The 14,585-nt window shown below is 44.5% G+C and overlaps 1 protein-coding gene across 1 annotated transcript; it reads right to left on the bottom strand.

The window, feature by feature from the left end:
• Positions 1-974: 974 nt before the first annotated feature.
• On the bottom strand, positions 975-10,426 carry gltpa (glycolipid transfer protein a). Its single transcript, XM_007901854.2, has 5 exons — positions 10,265-10,426; positions 4,455-4,513; positions 2,094-2,227; positions 1,783-1,933; positions 975-1,545 (listed from the first exon to the last, which is right to left on the bottom strand). Exons 1-5 carry the CDS (start codon positions 10,365-10,367, stop codon positions 1,363-1,365), a joined length of 630 nt encoding a protein of 209 aa, XP_007900045.1. The 5' UTR covers positions 10,368-10,426; the 3' UTR covers positions 975-1,362.
• Positions 10,427-14,585: the final 4,159 nt, after the last annotated feature.

The following is a 14,585-nucleotide window of genomic DNA, read 5'->3' as shown; positions in this document are numbered from 1 at the left end:
GCTAACCTGTCTCACTCCTTCAGATCCTGGTCTGCCTGCTGTGCATCGCCAGTATTACCACGTTACACTGACATGGTTCAGTTCTCCCATATAACCCAGAAATGGGGGGGGGGAGAAACACCACACACCAAAAATACATCTGCTACACATCATGCCATGGTTCTGAACCATGAAAACAAACCCATATTGCATTTCTGACAATAGTTTATAATCAGGCTTGGTTCCACCCTGTTATTTCAGTGGAATTTGTTTTTTTTAAAAAAAAGCTCGCCGGCCAAAACACTGTAATATAGATCTTTTGTTGCAGAACTGAGCTGAGGGAGAGGAGGAAGAGGAAGAGGATGAGGAGGAGAGAAGCAAACTATAATTGTAAGTAAGACACAACACATGAACGGTTAAGGATTTCCTGAAAACTGTATAAAAGTTTCTATTTGTTAAAAGATTTAAGATTTAGTAGATTTATCAAGGCACTGATTCACCTCACAGCTCCCTTTTTAGTAGAAAAAAATCAGATTGACTCTTCAGTTTCAATTGGAGCTTATTAAATTACTTTTTTTGGCTTCATTGATGAAATGACAAGTTTCCCAAATTTATGACTGTCTCCAACCCATTAGAATTATTTGACTGACTGGGATATGTACTTATAGCTCGGGCTCAATTCAGATCATTATCACACGAGTCAGCATTATCGCTGAATGTCAGGAGATTAAAAAAAGTCACCGTACTCAATCTAAACGATAAATTTCCTTTTTGAACTCGAGACTGTGTGGGGAATATACAGAATATATATTGCAATTGATATATCACGTCATTGAGACATCTCAAAGAACTTCAAAGTACTTCACAGAATATATTGTAGAGTGAATTTACTGTATATTTTGTGGGCGAAACGCAGCAGCCAAAATATAGTCAATTCACTTTAAAATATACTCTGTGAAGCACGCGGAGTTGTCTGAAAGACATAAGGCGCTATATCAAATGCAAGGATTATTATTTTTTTATTTTAATAGAATACAAAATATTAGTTAGGGCATAAAAACCATGATGGTGTTTCTGAAGGAAAGCAAAGACATTTCTTTTCAAAAAATATACACCCTCGATTTCCATCAGTGAAAGGCAGGACTGAAGAGATCAATCCAATTTGATACGGTATGAATCTGGTTAGGTCCACAGTGATTCACTTACATACAACAGCTGCTTTACGTTCTAGTGCTTCCCTTCAAAACACATTACTGCCATTTAATGAATACTAATGGCATAGCAGCCTGGAAAGTAATCCAATCACAGTGATCACAGTACCTTATTGCTGAGAAAGAGAGGGATTTGATTAGAAAAGTAAAGGTTAGAGAATCCGTGGGTTGGTTAGACTCTGTATTCCATCTCTGCGTTCATTTTTGTGTACATGGCGTAGATGGCATCCACAGTCACCGAGAAGTTGATTAAAAACTGACGGATCTTTTCTATACATACTTCTTCTTTGACATCCCGCCCCTTGGACAAAGCCTTCAAGAAGTCGGATTTGTATGGGGCAGCATAAAGTGCGGTCTGAAAAGAAACAGTAAGTCACGTCAATGCTGCGGGTATTACTGTCTCTGCCAGTCATTTTAGCCACAGCTCCCTTGCTCGGCTTTCACTCATTCAGCTTTGGATATAATAATAATCCTGGCATTTGATATGGTGCCTTATGGTGATCAATTTATAAAGAAATTCGAGGGATTTGGGGAGATTATTACCGCCCAGAAAAGCGATCTGGAAGGGCAAACAAGAGGAGCAAATACCAACCTGAAAGAGATTTTTTACTAAAAAGCCGTGGTACTTCTTGAGGGCTAGCTCATAGGCTTTCTTTGCGTTTACTCGAATGAGATTCGGATTCGCTTCGTCCCGTTCCCCGTCAGCAATGCTCTGCAGCAGAACCTGGATGAACTTCAAACCCCTGTTTAAAAAAAAAATGATAATCAGCCACCGTGCCACATTTTTACCCTTTCGTTTTTTTCCTCTGCTCAATGAGCTCCGGCAAGCTTCACGTCCCCTGCCTGGCCCTTCACCTCATCAGTCACTGGCCAAAATTAAAGCCATATAAAGGAATGGGTTACCTTTTCAACCACATAAGAGCCAGTGTAGCTCCAACCATAGGCCACTCTGTGCTGTGCTGCTCCTTCTCTCCCTCTAAAATCAGCTGCAAGGTTTTGTATTTTACAGGATTTGACTCATAAACTGCTTTGATTTTCTGTGGAAAAGATAAACGAAAATCAGCGCACATTTACGGGTAGTAAACAGCTTGAGAAAGTGAAACAAGAATTGCTGGTTTAGAATTGCTGAAAGGCAACATTGAGACAGATACCAGGAAGTATTTCTTTACTTAGAGGTAATAATAATACTTGCATTTGATATAGCGCTTTTCACATCTTCTAGATGTCTCAAAGTGCTTCACAGAATATACAGTAAAGTGAATTGACTGTACATTCGTGGGCAAAACGCGGAAGCCAATTGCGTACAGCAGTGTCCCACAAACAGTCGTGGATTGATTGACCAGGTTATTTTTTTTGAAGGATTATTATCCCGGAAAAGTGATCTGTCAATCAACTAACAACCGGGTTCATACTTACGGAGTCCTGTAGCTCAGTGGTTAGAGCACTCGCTTTGCAAGTGAGAGACCTGAGTTCAATTCCTGGCAGAGGGCGAAACCTTGGGCAAGTTTCCTTACTCCACACAGAGCCTAATAATAATCCTCCAAAACCAAAAACAATAATAAATTGGTCATTTTCAATCTACGACTGTTTGTGGGACATTGCTGTGCGCAATTGGCTGCCGCGTTCGCCCACAAATATACAGTCAATTCACTTTACAGTGTGTACTGTGAAGCGCTTTGGGACGTCCTCCTGACGTGAAAAGCGCTATATCAAATGCAAGGATTATTATTATTAATATTACTACTAGGTAAACAGAGGCACGTGGAGTAAGGAAACTTGCCCAATATTTCGCCCTGCCGGGAATAGAACCCAAGTCGCTTGTGAGATGAGTGCTCTAACCACTGAGCTACAGGACAGCACTGTGCTAGACACACAGTTCCAGTACATCTAATTTTGTTAGTCAATTGGCGGATCGCTTTTTTGGAGGTAATAATCCCTCAACAAAAAATTTGAAATGTGGTCATTCAATCCCTCCCTAACTGTTTGTGGGACACTGCTGTGCGCAATTGCTGATCCGTTCTGCTAACAAACTACACAATCGATCCTCTTCACAATGTAATTTGTGAGACATCTCAACCTCATGATAAAGCGCCATCTCAAATGCAAGGATTATTATTAATTTGTGTCGCTTCAAATATTCAGCACCAGAGCATGAAGGAATATCGTGCCACGCTGACCTAAATGTCATAAATAAGTCTGCTTTCCATCAATATCCAAGAGAAAATCATATTTTCAGATAGGATGAATAAGTTTCAGTGACCTGGAACTGGGTGGGATCGGTTCTGTTGGAAGCAAACTTCTGCAGTACCACCCTTGCACCACTGAAATGAAACCAGAAGGAATTGCACTGTCGGCAGTCGTAAAAGTTGGAACTGCAAGTGTCAGAATCAGTCAGCCCCCAAGAAGGAACTGTGTATATACAGTTGTGTAACAAAGCCCTCCATGGCCTCGCCCCACCCTACCTCTGCGACCTCCCAACTCCCTACCAACCCACCCGCTCCCTCTGCTCAGCCGGCGCTGGCTGCTCCACGTCCCACGTCCCCCGCCCCACCATTGGCGGGGGAGCCTTCAGCCACTCTGCCCCCAACCTCTGGAATTCCATCCCCCAGTCACTCCGCCTCGCCCACTCCTTAGCCTCCTTCAAGGCCGGTCTCAAGACCTTTCTCTTTGACCGTGCCTTCAGCTCCCCTCTCGATTCACTACCCCCTCCTCGCCCCCTCCCTTCCCTCACCCTGACCATTTCCCCCCTGCTCGGGTCCTGACTCAACTGTCCAGCGCCTTGGGACATCCTCCCAACGTGAAAGGCGCTATACAAATGTAATCTTGTTGGCGTAACAGGGAGGTATATTTTCACCTGCAAAATATATAGTCCATTCACTTTACAGTATATTCTATGAAGCGCTTTGTGACCTCTCAACGACTTGATAAGGCGCTGTATCAAATGCAAGGATTATAATAACTGTACATATCAGTGATGGCACTCACTGACTGCTACCCTTTCCAATCTCCAGCTGTGTATTTTTCCGGATTGCAATGACTCCTGGATTTGAAAGCATCGTGCCTGTAAACACCGTTTAAGTCACGCAAATGACTAAGAACTCCATTTATGGGACTAAAATACACAAGGCACAGTTTATACACTAGTCTTTGCTCAGCCTCATGACCCCCACATGAATGATCTCTCAATGGGGTTTAAACTCCAGGGCAAGGCAAGCGAAACAAACCAATCGACATGCAACTGACACACATCACAAGACTACTTACAGAGATGTTGCCGTTCACATCTGACTTGATGGGAGAGAATACTGTTGAACCGAGGCAATCTAAAACAAAGTTTAAAAAGACATGGTCATTGATGTGGCAGTACAGGTTCGATACTGGGCTTACCTTGTGTGGAAATGTGGCCCGTTTGTATTTTGGTCAGCGTGTTGTACATATGGAAATCCATCACCAAGCGTAAGAGTATCCAAACCAAACCAGTAAGAATTCCCCATAGTATGCAATGGGATAAGAGATTCATCAGGTAAAACTGTGTGGGGAAGAGAAAATCAGCCCCCCCAAAAAACTACTACTCTGCTGGACCGTTTCACGTTTCCCAACCTATCTGCCTCACCATCCGCATTCAGGCATTTTGCCCCATCTCTGCAGAATTCCATCCCGGAGTCCCTCCCAATCACTCCCTTCCTCCTTATTCAAGGCCCACCGATATTAATAATCCTTGCATTTGATGTAGCGCCTTATCACATCATTGAGACATCTCAAAGCGCTTCACAGGATATATTGTAATTGAGTGTATATTTTGTGGGGTGAAATATATGTAGTGGGAAGGGGTGGGCGGTCGGGAATATCACACAGATAGAGATTGAGGGAAGAGGGGCTGCTTTTTTTTAAAAAAAAGTATCCCTAAATTTAAAAAGAAGTACCAATTCTCCCTTTGAAGCACAGCGAGCTTGCTAACCAGTGTAACACGATCAGGTATTGTGTGTAAGGAGAGGTCTCTGGTTACTGAAGCGTCAGGGTGTAAAACCAGCTGTTGAGTGAGGTACAAAGGACAGCCTGAACATTCTCCATAGATTTATGCATTGCTCTATTCCGGACTGGAAAATACTATTGGGCCGTATGATTAATTGATGGAGACGGAAAGCTTTATAACGTGGCAATGTCAATAAGCCTGGTGTAACTGGAGAGGCAGTGCTTGAGCAGCTTGGAATGCAAATCTGCTCACCTTATTTTGGGAGGGGGTATGGGGAGAAGGAGAAGGGGCTGAGCCGCAGGGGATCACTTGTGACTGGTGAGACTCGTTGTAGGAAACTGAAAAAAAAAATCTTCAAACCCAGAAAACTGTTAATCTCCACGCACGCAAACTATAACCTGCCTTAAATAATGAATGCAGTTAATAGTAGACTCAGGGGTTGCGGGAGAGTAATTTAATCAAGTCACCCTGACGGTGTGGCAAAACACCAAAGAGAAGCCATGCATCACATTAACAAAACTCGCTGTCAAACAGCTCCAGTGGAAGGGAATGTAACTGTTCCTGTGGGGAAGGTGAATATGCAAGATATTGAACACAGATGAAAATGTAATGATGGGCTTCCCTGAGGGCTCACTGAGGAACTGGCAATGGTGCTGATCAGAATACCAGGCTGCATCTCCGCTCAGGGCAGAACGGATCTCAGCTGGAGTGAGTCTGGTGCAGGAGAGAATACGGGCTATGTGATTATGAATGGTCTACGGTTGTTACCAATCCTGGTCTTGTTCAGTGGTAGCACTCTCGCCTCTCGAGTCAGAAGTTTGTGGGTTCAATCCCCACTTTGGGACTCGGAATCACATAGTCTAAGCTGACACTCCAGTACAGTCCCGGGGAGTGTTGCACTGTCAGAGGTTCCGTCCTTCGGATGTGACGTTAAACCGAGGTCCCGTCTGCATATTCAGGTGGATGTTAAAGATCCGATGGCACTAATCAAAAAGAGAAGGGAGTTTCTTCCGGTTTCCTGGCCAACATCCCGCCAGATAAAGTCAGTCACCCAATGGGTGTGGAATACTGCCGTGCAAATTGGCTGCTGAGTCAATCCACTTTACAGTATATCCCATGAAGCACCCTGAGATGCTTTGATGACATGATAAAGCCTAATATCAAATTCAAAGATTATTATTATTGCGTTTGATACAGCACCTTTCACGTCATTGAGATGTCGCAACACACTTCACAAGAGTTACTGTGAAGTGTATATATAAAAGAGAAAGCCATGGGATTTGGAGCCCTTGAGGAACACACAGGAGAAGAAGCTGTTAAAAGACATAGTGAAGACCATGGGGCAGATAAGAGCAAAAACAGGAAAATGCAGAGCCACATTGATGTATCAAGGAGAAGGAATGGTGGGGAAGCATGGAGGTGATCAGCTATGTTGAAGGCAGAAGAGAGGTTGAGGAGGATCTGGTCAAAGAGAGGAGATGTTAGTTATTGTGATCAGGGCTGCCTTGGGACTGACTACAGAAACTCAATATAGTTAGTGGTGAAAGAACCTGAAAGGTAACAATGCATTCCAGCACCTTGGAGAGGAAGAGCAAATATTATAATAATACTGTATTTGCGTTTGATGTAGCTTCTTTTCAGTTATTACTGTTAAATATAGTGACTAGATATTTGTAGGTGAACGCGGCAGACAATTTACACACAGTGTCCTCAAAACAGCCATAAAGTTAAACTCCCTTCTCTTTTTGAATAATACCCTGTACTTTTTGTTGCATCCACCTGTACAGGCAGACAGGATTTTTGTTTAAGGTCCCTTACAAATGACAGCATCTCTGACATTGCAGCACTTCTTCAGACTGCAGCATCAGCCGAGACTATGACTGAAGCAATGAACTGAGATATCAAGTCTCCACAACAGTAACTTTCTCTGTCAAATATTATCTCCCTCTCATATTCGAATTACCCTTCAATCCGATGAATGCTCAACTCTCGTCTGCACAAAACAAGGGCTAAAAATGTCACAAACTGCAGCTCTATCTAAGGTTCACAAGATACCTTCCCATCCCACGGCACTATTCAAAAAGAGAAGGGAGTTTCTCTCTCTCGGTATCCTGGCCAACAAAAAATAGGGGATCTCCAGTTGAGCAGACAAAGAAAGATTTTCTCCCTCTGGCTAAAAGGAGAGACTGGAGATGTGCCCCAATCTGGTCTCGCCCTCCAACCTCTCCTCGCTCTGCTGGTAATAATAATAATCCTTGCATTTGATATAGCGCTTTTCACGTCTTCTCGATGTCTCAAAGCGTTTCACAGAATATACTGTAAAGAGAATTGACTGTATATTTGTGGGCGAAACGCGGCAGCCAATTGCGCACAGCAGCGTCCCACAAACAGTCGTGGATTGAAAATGACCAATTTTTTTTTTTGGAGGGATTACTATTAGGCGTGTGGGGTAAGGAAACTTGCCCAAGTTTTCGCCCTGCCCGGAATTGAACCCAGGTATGTACAGCAACAGATTTACATACCATACCCCACACCCAGTGTCTTACCATTCATCTCCCTGGAGATCTCATTGTGTTGTCCTCAAAATTCCCCTTTTGCTATTCACAGAACATATGGGAGGGGCAATTTCAACATGTGCACAACCCTTCGAAAATGAATTATGCATATAGTATCTGGTAATTCAATTAGCAGCAAATGGGTAGCTGTTTCTTTTAAGGCAGAAAGCTGGAATTATCTGAATCCCATCCATACATCTCAACCAACCTGTTCAACTACTCACCCACAAGCTTTACTTTTCTCCCCAAATTCCTCTCCAACCCCTTCTCCCTCAACTCTCTCCCCAAAGTTACACTCCGCGCAGCTGGGGCACTGTTTCATGCAAAATAATAATCCTTACATTTGATATAGTCCTCATCAAGTCGTTGAGACGTCTCAAAGAGCTTCCAAGAATATACTCTAAAGCGGATTGACTTTGTATTTTGCAGCCAATTGCCATTAGGTCATTTTTTATTGATGTACTGCCTTACGCATAGTCCAGCACCTCACCATACAACGAATGTAGGCAGGCCATTCAACACTGGGAATGGGGGGGGGGGGGGGGGAGAAATCACAAATCAGCTGATTTTCCCCCAGCTATAGAGTGTATTTTCCAACAGAAGGGACTGGAATGCAATCAGGCGAGCATCTGTTTGTCGCTGGTATGTTCCACTCCACACGCTTGATCTAGATCTGATGAACACTGTACCACCTTAGCTGAAATCAGCAACAGTGCCCTGGGGTGGGGGTGGATTTGGGGGGGGCTGCGGATAGATAAGCTAAATGTTAACAACGCTTTGCAATTCCAACAGAATTCCTGTACTGGCATAAGCCACAAACAGAGCCCTTCTTGTTCTTATACAGTACTTTGTAACAAGCTGTACCGCTCCGCCAGTTAATTACACAAGCCTGAAATTCAGGGTGGAGTTGGTGCCCACACATGTGACCCCCTCCCTCATTAACTCAGTATTCTATACTCGCTCAATCGATCAACCCCCTCAGAAGAATAATCGGGAGTGTTGAGATGTTCCTAACGGCTTTGTTAGGGGAGAGCATTTGTGTCCCCGAGTCCGTTACCCCGCGTGAGGCGCAACTAATAGTGAGCGACCCAAGAGCAGAAGTGGCCGGGAACACTCAGCAGGTCAGGCAGCATCTATGGAGAGAGGAAAGTGAGTCAACGTTTCGGGTCTGCAGAACAAGGGGGGGAGGGGGGGAAAAAGACTGGAGGTGTTAATACTGCAGCCCCCTGCATTATTAACCCTCTATTCCCCCCCCGCTTTGTTTTGCATCATTAACACCTCTTTAACCCATCATCCCCTGTCCTCTACCCCGTTTTCTCTTCCTCGCCCTGCCTTCCCCACCCCACTCCACCCGTCTCTGTTGGCCCTTAAAAGCTTCTCGCTCCCAACTTGCCCCGGTTCCGACGAAGGCTCGCGGACCCGAAACGTTGACTCACTTTCCCTTCTCCGTAGATGCTGCCTGACTCGCTGAGTGTTCCCGGCTCGCTCTGTTTTTTTTTGTTTCAGATTTCCCGCAGCTGCAGTATTTTGTGTTCTGCCTCTCTTCCATAGACGCTGCCTGACCTGCCCTGACTTGCCCAGCGTGCCCAGCCACTTCTGTTTTTGTGTCAAGACTTCCAGTTTCGTTAAGATAGCGAGTGGTGACGCCCCCGGGGTCTGGTTTGGCATCACAGCACGTACGGCGAGGGCGAGGAGATCACGGTCCACGAGGGAACCCCGAGTGACCAGGAACAGAGTGGCTTAAAGGTTCATCATGGAGTCCTGTAGCTCAGTGGTTAGAGCACTCGCTTTGCAAGTGAGAGACCTGAGTTCAATTCCAGGCAGAGGGCGAAACCTTGGGCAAGTTTCCTTACCCCACACAGAGCCTAATAATAATCCCTCCAAAACAAAAACAATAATAAATTGGTCATTTTCAATCTACGACTGTTTGTGGGACATTGCTGTGCGCAATTGGCTGCCGCGTTCGCCCACAAATATACAGTCAATTCACTTTACGGTGTGTTCTGTGAAGCGCTTTGGGACGTCCTCCCGACGTGAAAAGCGCTATATCAAATGCAAGGATTATTATTATTATTATTATCATCATCCTGCCCACTCCCAGGTTTTTACATGCCGCTCTCCCAGTTCCTGACACACACACACACACACTCGGATTTATTCTCTCGCTCTACAAATGGACTCCAACCTTGGCCAAAGGTTGAACGTGCCCAGAGATGTTCCCAGACGTGGTAACTGGTTTACATATCGATCTTCCAGCCACGGGGTGGGGGGGGGGGGGGGGGGCTGTATTAGGGGGTCCAGCAAACTCCTAACATCTGCCGCTGTTACTCCTTTCCCACCGAACCCCCTCCACACCCTTTCCGCAGACCGACCCTCCACCGCCAGTCCCTGCCCACAGTACTGTTCTGTGAAGCGCTTTGGGACGTCCTCCCGACGTGAAAAGCGCTATATCAAATGCAAGGATTATTATTATTATTATTATTATTATTACAGCACCGCACAGCACCGCACCGCCCTTCCTCCCGCAACGTCCCGGCCGCACTCACCAAAGAAGGGCGGAAGGTGGGAAACGCTGTCCAGGAAAGACTTGGTGTCGATCTGCCTGTCCGCCGGCAGCTGCTTGAACTGGTGCTCCATTAACATGGCCATGGCAGAGGCTCTGTGTGGGTGAGTGTCCCTGTCTCTCTGCGTGAGTGTCTCTGTGTGAGTGTCTCTGTGTGTGTGTGTGTGTGTCTCTCTCTGTCTCTCTGTGTGTGAGTGTCTCTGACTCTCTGTGTGTGTGTGTGTGTGTCTCTCTCTCTGTGTCCCTGTCTCTCTGTGTGTGTGTCTCTGTCTCTGTGTGTGTGTGTGTCTCTGTCTCTCTGTGTGTGAGTGTCTCTGACTCTGTGTGTGTGTGTCTCTGTCTCTCTGTGTGTGTGTCTCTGTCTCTTGTGTGTGTGTCTCTGTCTCTCTGTGTCTCTGTCTCTCTGTGTCCCTGTCTCTCTGTGTGTGAGTGTCTCTGTGTGTCTCTGTCTCTCACCGCCTGTGCTCTGTTCCCCCCCCACAGCAGTGACGAGTTCTGGCGGAGGGGGAGGAACCCGGAAGCGAAGCGCGGCCACAACTTTGCAACACCCGACCCGCCCGCGGCCAATCAGCGGCGGCTCCAGCCGCAGGGCCCGCCCCCCTTCATCCCGTGAGCCAATGGGAACTCCCCCCCTTGTGACCCTTCATCCAATAGCAGCCGAGCACCGCCCCCTCGGGAGCCAAGTGTCACCATCATCAACAACAACAACAACAACTCACACTTTGCCTCAAATGGTATTTACACATTGATTGATTGATTCATTGATTGATTGATTGATTGATTGATCTTTTTTAAAAAGAGTCCCGAAATGCCGTCCGTACACCGCCCGACGCCTTGGGACGCCCTCCCGACCCCGACCCCGACCCCGACCCCGACCCCGACCCCGACCCCGACCCCGACCCCGACCCTGACCCCGACCCCGACCCCGACCCTGACCCCGACCCCGACCCTGACCCCGACCCTGACCCCGGCGTGAAAGGCGCTGTACAAATGTAATGTTGTTGTTGTTGTTTTCCGATTCGATCCCATTCTCCACCCGCGCCCCCACCCCCCCACTCCCCCCCGCCCCCGCTCTCACTCTCTCTCTCTTTCTCTCCACCCCCCACCCCTCTCCGTAGCCCTCTCCGCAAACTCGTCCTCCCCCGAATAGTTATCCGCTCCTCTCTTTAAAAGTTGTCATCGAATCGGCTTCCACCAGCCTTTCAGGCCCCACATTCCCAGATCCCGACAACTGGCCGTGCGAAAAAGATTCCTTCTCAACCCCCCCCTTCTGTTTCTTTTCAACCACCGTTTTAGAATCGGTGCCCTCGGGTTACCGACCCGCCCGCCAGTGGAATAGTTTCTCCTTGTTTACCCGATTACATCTCCTCATAGTTTTGAGAACTTCTATTAATTCTCCTCTAACATTCTCTGCACCAAGGAGAATAATCCTCGCTTCTCTGCCTCTCCTCATAACTGAAGTCCCTCTTTCCAATGCCTTAACATCCTGCCTAAAGTGTGTTGCCCAGTACTCTGGCTGAGGCCGAACCAGTATTTTATAGTCAATGTACCAAAAACACAATTATCATAAAATGTAACACAACCCAAAAGTAGCTCAGCCCTCTCACCCCTGCGTCCGAACGTTTGTGGCTTCAAGCCCCTCATTGGGACCACGAGCTCACAGTCTGGGCTGACATTCCAGTGTATGTACGCTTGCGGAGTGCCTCGTCAGACATGCTGTCCTCCACATGAGACGTTAAAAAACAACGAGACAATCTGCCTGTTCAGATGGATGAACTGCTGTGTGCAATTGGCTGCCGTGTTTAGCCCGAGAAATATACAGTCAATTCACTTTACATTCTGTGAAGAGCTTCGAAACGTCTCAATGGCATGATAAGGCACTGTATCAAATGCAAGGATTATTTTTATTATTATACATCCCACTAGATGGAAATTTCAGAGATTCTATAAACAGTACTGCAAATAAGTGACATTAAATTATTGTACAGCAGAAACTGTTTTTGACTAAATGCACTGTTATTATGCAATACATTTATTGTTGCATACAGTAACATGTTCGCTTGGTTAAGTTGTTAACACTCTGGCCTCAGGGACTGTAAGTTCAATTCCCATGTCAGGACTGAAACTCATTATCCAGGCTGATACTCCAGCACCATACAACAACAACAACAACTTGCACTTAGATGGCGCCTCCACACCGGGTAGCGTCTCAGAGCACTTAATCAGATGCTCGGATACCGGTTTCCTGCTGTGCTGTCAGAGGTGCTGGCTTTCGCAGGAAACATTAAACCTCGACACGTGGATGTTAAAGACCTCATGACAATATTGGAAAATGGAGCTTCTCCTTCTCAAAAAAAGTCATTCATTTCATAGGTATCATCTTGGTGAATTCCATCTTGAACACAACCCCTCCTCGGTCCACATCCAACTCATTGATGCGTATTGTAAAATAGGTCATCCACTTCATGGCTGTTTGTGGGACGTTGCTGTGCACAAATTGCCTGTCACATTCACCCACAAAAACACACTATCATTTTACAGTACATCCCGTGAAAGCATTTTGAGATGTGAATGGCACTATCCCAGATGTAAGGGTTATTTATTTATTATTGTAAAATGACAAATACAGACTCAGCAGACACAACGTTAGTTGCATTCTGCTAATAAGAAACACTATTGAATCTTACTCTGCGCTCTGTCCCTCAACCACCCTTCTTATCTACTTTATCTTCAGTACCAAGACTTGTGAGTTTTGATATTTATGGCCTATCTGGCACCTTATCAGTAATTAGAACATCCATTGTATTTCCCTTATTTATGAAAGGATAATAAGAATAATAATCCTTGCATTTGGTATATCACGTTGTTGAGATGTCTCAAAGCGCTTCACAGAATAAACTGTAAAGTAAATTGACTGTATATTTTGTGGGCAAAACACAGCAGCCAATTGCTCACAGCAGCGTCCCACACACACAGTTGTGGATTGAGTGACCACATTTTTTAAAATGTACTATTACCCCCGGAAAATGATCTGCCAATCGGCTAACAACAGAGTTCCTCTGTTGAGTAAACAGAGATGTGCCGAGTAAGAAAACTTGCCTAAGGTTTTACCTTGACCGGGAATTGAACCCAGATCCTCTCGCTTGCGAGGCGCGTGCTCTAACCAATACGCTGCCGGACTCCACGTGGAGACATTGATTTCTATTGTAAAAACTAGTAACATATGTTAAAAATTAGAACCATTTAGAAATTTACAGGACAGAAGAAGGTCATTCAGCCCATTGTGTAAGTCAGTTAATTCATTACAATAATACAAAATAAATTCATACATAAATTACAGTGTATTCTGTGAAGCGCTTTGAGACGTCTCGAAGACATGACAAGGCACGATATCAAATGCATGGTTTATATTATATATATTATATAAATTACATTTTTATTTTTAGTGCAGTAAATCACATCAATAAATATAAGAAACAATCTGTGTATTAAATAGGTTCCTCTGAATTCCTAAAAATTACGGTCAGAAAGTTACTTATAATAGTACAATAAATTAAGGCAGCACTAATTTTCCTTAACCTGATGTAATATTGCTAGTTTTCAAGTTGTGCATGTTGTAACTTCCAATGAGATATTAATTTGCAATAATTTGTAACAAGATTGACAATTCCAAATAATCTATAAATTCCAACTCATTCCAATTTTCAGTTATCTTCAATGCTGCATTTTCCATATTATTAGGATTTTTCCCTCAATAAATTTCAAGGCACTTTACATTACAACCAGTTAAATCCATTGATAAGTCAGTCATTAGGTAGGTAACATTCCTGGCTGTATGCATGTTATGTAATGTGAAAAATATGTTTTTCCTTTGCTCGTGTCATGTTAAGTGCGGAAAGACCTCTGAAATATCAACATGAAACTCTTTTTACTCAGGGCAGTTTAAAAGGGCTGCTAACTGAGGTTAATAGAATCATTAAAAATTAATGGATATAAACACGATATAATTAAAATCTGGACAAGCAATTATGTTTACGTCTCTTGATAGATTGTCATTTGCTCGAGGGAGTCAATATAAGTATGGCTTACAAAGGTCTTCTTTATATATTCTGTAATTAGGACGTATTATTTCCCAGTATTAATTTTTTATGTGGTTTAAATAATTTAAGTGTACCTTACCTGACTATGTAGAGAAAAACAAATCTATGGATATTATTATGAAGATTTCTGTTGTATAATGCGTTACATTCATTGCAATACCGAAAACAATTATTAATTTACTTATTATTTTGGGTTTGAGGAGA

Source organism: Callorhinchus milii, unplaced genomic scaffold (assembly GCF_018977255.1).
Source record: "Callorhinchus milii isolate IMCB2004 unplaced genomic scaffold, IMCB_Cmil_1.0 Scaffold8, whole genome shotgun sequence".
In the NCBI taxonomy this organism is placed as follows: Eukaryota; Metazoa; Chordata; class Chondrichthyes; order Chimaeriformes; family Callorhinchidae; genus Callorhinchus; species Callorhinchus milii.
This window is presented reverse-complemented; position numbering and strand designations above follow the sequence as displayed.